We start from the raw sequence: 9,804 nt of genomic DNA on the forward strand, positions 1-9,804 counted from the left end.
CCCACCCACAGAATGCACATTCTGCACTTTCCCCAGCGGAGGTCATCGCTGCAGCTGCTAATGCATTGATTGAAATTTCTTGTTCACCTGCTCCATCATCACTTAAAATCGGCCAGGTAAGTCATTCGGGTGGCGAAGGGAAAAAGTCAGATGAACCGACGTAGTAAATTTTCAGTAATTTCTGTGAATTTTTTAATTTCCTCGTTTATTGCGTTCTAGCCTTAGTTGGAATAAAATCAAACTTTTTGATGAAGATTTACTGTCTGTGATCGAAAGCTGGCAATAAATATAATCAAGTTCAATATGTCCTAATTAAAATTCTATATAAAAATAAAACTTTTTAAAGTCGTTCATTACGCAGAGTTCTTTCAAAGCGAGTTGGGTTTCCAAATAATCTCAAATTAGGAGCAGCCTTTTATATGAAAAATGCGTTGAAATATATTTTGTAAGCAAATCATGGAGGTAGACCCACTACATACGCAGTATTATTTTCTTTTGTGTTGGCGGACGAGTGGCTGTATTGTTATCTCCAAATAGATCGTGGAGCACGTTTTGTACGCATAAATGGAAAAACCACGTCAAGCATGATGACTAAAATCTGTACATTCGGTTCTTTCAACAGCGGGTCGGCCACGAATAATAAAAAATCTATTGTGTAATGAATAAACTGCGAATCTGGGAAAGCAGTCCATGATAATAATAATAATTATTAAGGCAATGCGATGTTCCCCGGGAAGAATGGCTCGTACTGCTCACGTAATGAGCTAACTTTCCTTTTTTATATATAATGGCAGTTTTTCTCGTGATTTCTACACTTTCCCTCCTTCGAGGTCTCTGAAGGCTGAAATCCATGTAAAATTCATTCTTATCCGTGCACAAAATCTCAACAAAAAGTCGTCTCGCGTGGAGAATGGAGTTAGGATAAAACAAAACGTAATGTTGATCTAGCCCGAGTCAGGGTGTCCGCGTCTAAATTTTTATAAGATGACCAAGCTTGTAGCTACTATTTATTTACTTTTGGTAATCGTCAAAAATCCTCTACAATCCAGCATGCAAAATTTCAGCTTTCTCCGTCAATTCGATTAACTGGTATGGGTCAACCTGCAGGGTCTTCTCACGAAAATATTCATAAATTTGACATCACATATTATTTGGCCTGATGTGCCCGTAGCGTTGATCCCGAATTGTATCTTTCTTCTACTAATTTCAAAAACGAGTGCGGGTCAGCCTCCTGGATCTTTCTAAATAATAATTTGGTAGTTATGTATTTTGACTTTAGCATGTCCTGAATATTAGCCTTCTACCATTCTAAATATTCTGCACCAACGACTCCACACGACCTTTCTGACCCCCACCGGTCAACCACTTGACCGATTTTGCTTATCTTTGAGCATAACTCCTAATTTGCCCAATACTACATGTGTACCAAATTTCAATTCGATAGGATGAGTTTAACAAGAGTTTTCACGAGACAGAAGGACATGATGGTTCCATAATAGTCCATACTCAGGCTAAAAACTCGCAATCTCTCCTGAATCAGGGAAAAGTGATCAGCAGTGTGGTCGCAGTGTGTGATCATTAAAGCTGAGAGAAAGGAAAAAGAAACGAGGCGTGATCTAATGAGATTCATGAAATTCATTTGTTATTCCAATACGAGGGGGATTTACACAACCCACAAAAACATGAAATTGTGCGTTCGCGTAGGTGTAAGATACGGTGACAAAGGTTTTACTGATTTTTATGTATGACGACATTTTATGCACAGCAGCAAAGTCTAAATTGGGCGTTATTGAGCACCTTGCAGCTCATTTAAAGAACTCAAGTTGATATTGACTTTTCCACATCCAATTAAAAGCTTGACGTGTTTCCTAATCTCCAGATGAAAATTTTTGATTCTTTTCAACTTATTTGCTCTCCATTCACGACGCTGACTTTTACAAACTTTCTCCAATGTCTTTCATATCGGGCTTCTGACTTGGGTGAGGTATATATGTGGGTTTGTGCCCTGCGACATACTTCACCCTCTTTCTCCCCTATTTTATAGTAGTCAGATGTCAAATTCCAGTCTGCTGAACAGCTTTGTGTTATCCCTTTGATCTATTTATGCACGAAGCAAGAAATGTGCACACATTGTGGTCGAATTATTGTAATTAATGCTTATACGACGAACTTATGGTCCGCGGTAGGACTTTGTGAACTAAGTAACCAACCAACCCAACTGTCGAATCGTCGTGACGAAATAGCGTACCTAGCAATATGGACAAGCTGTCCTCAACAAAATGTCTAAAATTATTGAATATATTTGCAGACCGTGTCAATTTCTGTGTCAGTTTTAACTCTGACTGTTATCTCGGTTGAACGTTGGTATGCCATCTGCTTCCCACTGAGATTCAAAGCGACCACAGCACGTGCCAAGCGACTGGTCCTCATCATTTGGGTCATCTCCCTAATTATCGGTAAGTTGGAACTTTTACTTTTCCTTGAACACACTTTCAGTATGCAAAATTCGCTCGATCTACATCACCCACACCACATGCATGCATAGTGTGTTCATATTTTCTCTTTGTCCATGAACACGGTATTAGAAATAGGTGGTTATGCATTGCTGCTGAAATGTATCATGATACACTTTACCAGAAGAAAACGGAACCTATCGAATTTTAGTCTATTTTTTAATCGGATTTTAGTCTATTTCTGAAACATCCTGCATATTATAAATATGGAGAAAGTTTACCAAAAATCCTACTTATTTCTAAAATATTTCACCATAATATCAAAGTTCCCATTTATATTTTCATACAGATTTATTTTGTGTTTGCATGCACAACAAATAAATTATAATGTACGATGAACTCTATATGTATCGCAACATATGGATCAGGTCTTCCATAGTAAATCCATATAAATGTATGTATGCACATAGCCATATGATAACGTGCATGTGCTGTTTCAATACGTTTATTCCATTTCTGGTTGCTTTCATAAATCTTGGATTTCCGTAGTGTTTGGGATTCATTTCCTGTTTCGTATTGTGTGGTAAAACGCTGCCAATGGGCATATACGGATCATGATGCTAGCAAACTCGGAGAACCAGTACTAGCAGAATCAATTATTTATTCTTATATATTGATATGTGTATGTGAAGATAGGATTTCTAGGAAATCGGGACATGTACCCATTATTCTTTTGTAATAAATATATGGGAGATTGAAAAAAGGATCCGTAATAGATGATCATGTACATAAAATAAAAATGTGAACCCGTGATATTGATCTTTGCAGCTATATTTCGTCGCAAGCAATATGAAAATGGCAAATTTTACTCTTGTTATTAATATTGTCATTTTTCACTGGAATTGAATTTGCTTGCTTGTATCTTGGATGAAAATATGTATTCTGCAGTGGGCAGATACTCGCAAAATATGGTTTGGATGCAATTTTGTTTCCGTTTAAATCAGTTATATCTCATGGATGGCGTAAATGGTATTCAAATACACACACGCTGCTCTAACAAGATTTATCCTAGCCACGTGAAAAACTTTCAAACTTTGGCAACAGATTTTTTCCTGTCATACTCCAATTTTCTTGAATATTTCACAGTTTTATCAAATTCTATTGATTGCCAGCAACTTTTTGTATGATTTAGTATTTATGTATCACCTATTTATGAAAAATGGTATTTATTTTGCCTACGTGTGTAAATCCTAGAGCTGCCAAGTAGTCAGGAATATTCTCATCAATATCTCAATAAATACAAGGATAGAGCCTTTTTGATTATTTCCGATTTTTGAAGAAATACATATAGTGTAACATGGTTGATGTGCAATCAATTTCTGCCCAGGCAGTGAGTGGGCGGCGAATGAAGTTATACAAATAGTTGGGCTAATCTGAACTTTCCTCTTCCTTGGAGTACCTATAATTGAATTTCTACGAAACCTTTTTTCGGATTCGTCGATATATTTATCTAACTGTATGTAGCTAGCTAGAAGGCGTCCAGATCAGAGATATGAGTCGTATCATACGATAAATTAAAAGTGAAGTGAGCGCAGACAATGGTTCTGAGAAATTAAACTTTCGTGGTCCAAAATCAGAAGCAAGAGATAAAAAGACTCAAAAATACATCCAATTATTCGACTCACAAATAAAAAATGGGTAGCGTTGGCTAATTGAAGGAACACCCATGGGAGACCCTTGTACATATGTGTATATGTAATGCCCTTCGTTCTGACGAACTTATGTAACTTTATTTGCATGATATTTATACGTATTTTAGAATTTTCTAAATTTCCAATTCAAATTTAAAATTGGATCGAAAAACATTTTTGGGAGATCCGGTGTGTAGTTGTTTCACATGAGTCAATAATACTGCATGAATACTGGAAACATATGCAGGAAGATCCATGGTGTGCTGGATTTTAGACAGGAAGACCTCGGAACAAAGTCACAACAAATTTAATTCCGTTTAGCAGGTGTCATCAGGAATTAATTTAATTTCACACGGGATGAAATGCCAGGCATTCGTTTGCATATGTAGCATAGAAATATTCCTCTCTGACAAAAGTTATTGAAAGTTTTTGTTTCGAAATATGACAATAGTTTTCAAGCATCATTATGACCTACATAATTCCGCTGTGACCAAAGTTCGCCGTTTAAATAATTTATAGCAACTTGCTGTTAGAAGTTGGGGAAGTGCATGTGGAATGGGTTGATGTGCTAGACGTGTGATATGATGCAGAACAATTATTTTTATCTTACAAATGGATTTTAATTTTTAAATCACTGGGTTCTCCTCCTCCAAATAGATATTCCAGAACTGGTGGTGCTCCAGACGAGCAGACGAGAAGACGTGCCCGTCGACACGATTTACTTCATGCAGTGCAAACCGACCTGGTAAGATGAATGTGCCGGAGAGGGAGGGAGGTGTGAATTTGTATACATATTCAAATAAATAAGTTATGTGACTTTAATAGGGAATCACAGTGGGATATAGCTCTCACGATTCTCAAGATGTTGCTCCTTTACGCCATTCCTTTGACATTCATGAGCTTTGCCTACTACCAAATTGTGAAGGTGCTCTGGAGCTCAGCCAACATTCCTGGAAACTCCACAACCAGCACGGTCACGAGCAGTGGCAGGAGGCAGACCGTGGTTGTCAATTCCAATGGATCCTCCCATCACAACGGCCAGTGCCAGGCCCAATGTAAGAACCAAATTCACCTTCTTCCACAATATTACTTACGTACGTATTATTAGATTGATTCATGTCGGAACTTAACCTCGTGAGGGCGTCCTTGAACGTGAACAAGGCAAACACTTCAGATACATAAATGTACTTATTGCGTACGAATGCTAACTAAGACCTTACTTGGTGCAATTGTAAGTAGTAGTATGATATTTCAGGTAAATACACTTCGGAGAATATCTTGGCAAACATCAAATTCACCATTAAATAATCTATTTCATAGATAGTTATATGGATACCGTTATTACTAAAATTTACGCTATATCATGTCCTTTTACATAGAACAAGTTGCGCAATTGACATGAAAATCCGGCAGCTTTGTTGCCTTTGCCGTTTCCTGATTGAATTTCTCAGTTTTGAGCGGAATTGTATTTGCTCCAAGATGACTTTTAAACTCAAGGGATCCAAAAGCACGAATACGTTCGAGCTGTTGAACTTTAGCTTTGTATCGCAAACAATAAAACCGCAGAGAGGCTGATACATATTTTGACGTGGAGCAATCTAAAAACGGCCCACACAATGTCGGTGGCATTAGCATGTGTCTGAACGCGGTTGGATATCCCTGTCAATAAAACATGGAAACAACTTTCTCTGCGGGCAACATGATCTCAACACGTGGTCTGGTTTGGCTTGATGAATGTGTGCATATGTATGTAGTAAGAAACAACGTCAACCGATCGACCGTGCTAATAACTCACGCCGCACTACTTCTAAATAGATGCATACCGACGTACACAAAATTTATGCGACGTGCAAATGCCTACCCGACGACGAGATGCTGATCCGTAAAATTCAATGGGAGTTTGGCAACTTTCTCCTCAAATTTTTCACCGTGCTTATGGTTTTAAGCTCCTCATTCTACGTTCACCAGCATTCACAATTTCAAAAGACTTCCTCCTGACTTAACCAGCAGAGGGGTGTGGCGCGTCAGTGTTTATCTTGAATAAGTTTTTATGCATAGTGTTTCTTTAGAGCTTTCCCTACAGAGCATGGCTAATACATACACAAGTAAGTTTTGTAATTCTTCGGAGTTAGTACTCACTTATGAAATTCAACTGGCTTATAAGAAGAACAAAATTTATGCACCAGTACAGGACATATTACATAAAATTTTGTATCTTGTTCGCAATGTGATGTAATCAGTGCAGCTCTTATGTGAAATTAAATGCCTTGAGCTCATACTTATTTTTAGTTGCGATCATAAAGTGGAGTTGTCTGGTTCGCATTTAATAAGTAAGAATTTTACATCTAGAAGAATTTTATTTCGGTTGAAAAGAAACAATCGCGATTCAGGGAATGTAAAGTATTTCGCCACAGTCGCGGGAGGTCATGGCTTTCTGTGTCCAATCTCGCTTCGCACAAATGCTTCAAAAGAAGCTGTTCAACTCTTACTCAAAATATTATGTAAAACAAATGCCATACAAAGACTCGTAGGTTGGACGCAATAAGTACGTGTGTACGTGCATATATTCAGTGTAACTACTATTATATGTATAAAACGGTGTATTTGCATACATGTCACTTTTTTATTTGAAATCTTGCAGCTTTCAAGGGATCCTGTTGAAAGGGAAATTAATAAAATACGCAGTCCGTTCTTTATGCGCTCACTCTCCAAAAGGGTTTTCAGATTTAATTTACTTTGTAAGTAGACGTCCCGTCCAGCATGTTGCCACTTGTTACTTGTCATGCACAGTTCAAATGTTACGGACTGACCGACCACACGGGCCGTGAGTTCTTGTGGCCTTTGAAATCGGATTTTTTTTGCCAAGTGCTGGACCACGTATTTACATAACTGGCTCGAACAGTGCTTTACAGCCGTTCTACTTTTCCCTTGGTTTCTGAGAGATGAAATGGCAAATTGGGAATGTGATTCGAATAAATTAATTATAGGAAAGCAGTACGACGGAACGAATTGATGGGTTAGTATCAAAAGCGTGGAGGAGATGAATCTACCTTCGTATATACGAATTATATACGAATGTTTGTTTGTATGTAGTCATCAGAGGTATCTCGCACCTCGTATTTCCTTTCATTTCGTATGGCTCGCATCCTTCTCAGAAATTCCCTCAGCTCCAGATTTCTCCGAAGTATCCAGCTCCAAAGAATTTCAGCAATTACTTACCCAAGCCTCGTTTTGTTTCTTTTCAGCAGAGGAAACAGTTGAGTGGAGCTATGGGCTTGCTTTTAATGTATAGCAGAGCAATTTCTCTTTAATCGAGGGCACCGTCAAAAGTGGGATTTATTTGTTTAGGGTCGTTTAAAAGTGTAATTACGCGGACCGACCACCAACAACATGGAATTAAAACGTAAACAAACAACTAATTTGCTCTAAACCAATATTTGGCTCGTTGAACATTGACGACCTGAGCAAACTTCTTCAATTTGTGAGAAGAAAAAGTCTCATATTGGAACGCTACTAACCACTACGTGAAGAATCGTACGAACGCCATTGGTCAAAGTATCTCACAAATGTGTCACATGCATACTTTTCTCTTAATTGAGCGTCATAGATGACACATTTCCTCAAAGAAAGGAAATCATTAAATGCACATAACAGTCGCATGTTGTTTGAGTTGCTCTTGTCCCTCAAGTGACTACGCAATCTTTGGTCAAGATATTCCTCACCTCGTCGTGTGATGAGAGTATGGATTTCCAATTAACTGAACTCCATTGCTATTTCCTGAAGTTGTAATAGGAACGTGTTTTGCTCCATAAAGTTAAACAACGGTTTTAATGGTTACTTTGGGTGGTTTGTTGCCGTAATTTGTCTTGCTATCTGCAAACAATTGTGACAAATTCAAGGTATTTTGACAACATTTTTTCTAAATAACCCGTTCCTGTGGATTTGTTTACATCGCATCGAGAACTATCGACGGAAAAAAGCATGTTGTGTTCCTCTCATTGTGTAATTTGTTTCCTTCCTCATAAAAATTGTACGTACAATCAGCTCGACAACTCTCCTGGCAAAATATTTTTCCAAACATAACGACATAAACTCATCAAATTAACGAGAATGTCTTTAATTAAACGAGCTTATTGAGTGGCGCCACTGCTGAGAATCAGACACCCAACGCACAAGGAAATACGTAACAAAGGAAGCCAGCTCCCCTGCTCCGTTGGAGAAAGTGAATGTTTTCTCCGGATCCTTTACTTTGGCGACGCTTAAACAGAAAACGTCAGCGTAATAATGGTGGCAGGAATATTTCAGCATGTGTGCTTTCTCTAACACCAGCACCACCACTGCGCCCATTCCATTTCGTGTTCAAATGTCCTAATAAACTCGACGAGCATAATTAATGCGATTACATAGTTAGAAGAGAGCTAAACCAATCAACCAAATTAAATCACGAGTCCATTTTTTGTCGTAATTCATTCTTGGTTGTTGTATATGTGCATATCTCTGTATGTTTGCATAATGGTAAATATTTTCTTGTTCTCATTTGCTGTTTACGTAATGCACACTGTCATCATCGCCTCCTGTTAAATTAAGTGGAAATAATCAGAGAGAGAAAATTTGAATAAACTGAAACTGCGAAGAATACTAGTTCAATTTCCGGTTCCAATTCTGTACCCTTCTTCTAAAAGGTTATATGATTCCTCAAATGCAGCCTTAATTTTAGGTGAGTTCTAAAAAGCAATAAATATTTATTGCCAATGAAAAGATGAATAAAATGAGAGCAGGCCGTGTCGGTTGTCATTACTGATATTGCTTCATGGTGACCATCAACTCTCTGCTTTTCACTTCCTCAAAAAAGTATTTATAAAACTCAATGAAGTAAGAGCAGAGACTGTGGTTAATAAATACGTTCACTTTTCTTTCATGTCATGCCATTTAAAATGCCACTCGTCTTATCCAACTTTCTTTTTAAGAGGCATGAGACATTTGCTATAAATAATGGATAATGGAAAGGAGAAACTTGGCCATTTTAAAGATTGATCGTGTTTTATCTCAAAGCCTTCTTGTCATCTATATTCTCCTCAAAGTCAAAGCTATCAGTCAGGAAATAAATTATTTTAACCCGGTTGGTCAACTGCTTCCTTGCACAGGCTACACACAGCCCACACCACTGTCATTAGTTACGGCAGGAGCCATTCACTCACTGCCAACCAATACACACATAAAATCTCACTCGAGTCACGAGCGGATGGCTTTCACTTCTATAGCCACCTTTCCCTTTATTCCTGCCACCAATGATTTTTGGCCAACAAAATGATAGCTGGTGGCTACACTACGTTATAATGAGAGCTTTTAAATCAGATAGTGTTCGTCACTTAGGTCCACTTCTTGTCAAGCTTGTCTGTTCCTTTGTATCGCAAAAGCAGTTTTTACGATATATGCAGAGCAGATATATGGCATTTGTCGTACACATGTTCCTCGTCTAGAAAATGGGAGTGAAAACTCAGTGAAAACCGTGATGTAGATATACGGCGGACGTTGTGACCAAATTGGTCTGAGATTGGGGAAGATCCTATTCAGATTGGTTTGTGATGGAGAAAGTGCGCGGAGCATGTCAGACAAAGGGTAATATTCCAGCATGCATAGGGCAGCCTGGGTATAGGGCC

The 9,804-nt window shown here is 38.2% G+C and overlaps 1 protein-coding gene across 7 annotated transcripts in view; it reads left to right on the top strand.

The window, feature by feature from the left end:
- Positions 1-9,804, top strand: part of LOC110844810 (orexin receptor type 2) — a 37,493-nt gene that overhangs the window by 16,900 nt on the left and 10,789 nt on the right. For all 7 annotated transcript variants that reach the window (XR_004835427.1, XR_004835323.1, XM_035853344.1 and 4 more), the window contains 3 exons: positions 2,309-2,456; positions 4,802-4,889; positions 4,970-5,199. Coding sequence is in view for 5 of the 7 variants with exons in the window: in XM_035853344.1 (XP_035709237.1) it covers positions 2,309-2,456; positions 4,802-4,889; positions 4,970-5,199 (466 nt within the window). In the remaining 2 variants the exon portion in view is untranslated. The remainder of the gene's footprint in view (positions 1-2,308; positions 2,457-4,801; positions 4,890-4,969; positions 5,200-9,804) is intronic.

This window comes from Folsomia candida, unplaced genomic scaffold, assembly GCF_002217175.1.
Source record: "Folsomia candida strain VU population unplaced genomic scaffold, ASM221717v1 Fcan01_Sc001, whole genome shotgun sequence".
Classification (NCBI taxonomy): domain Eukaryota; kingdom Metazoa; phylum Arthropoda; class Collembola; order Entomobryomorpha; family Isotomidae; genus Folsomia; species Folsomia candida.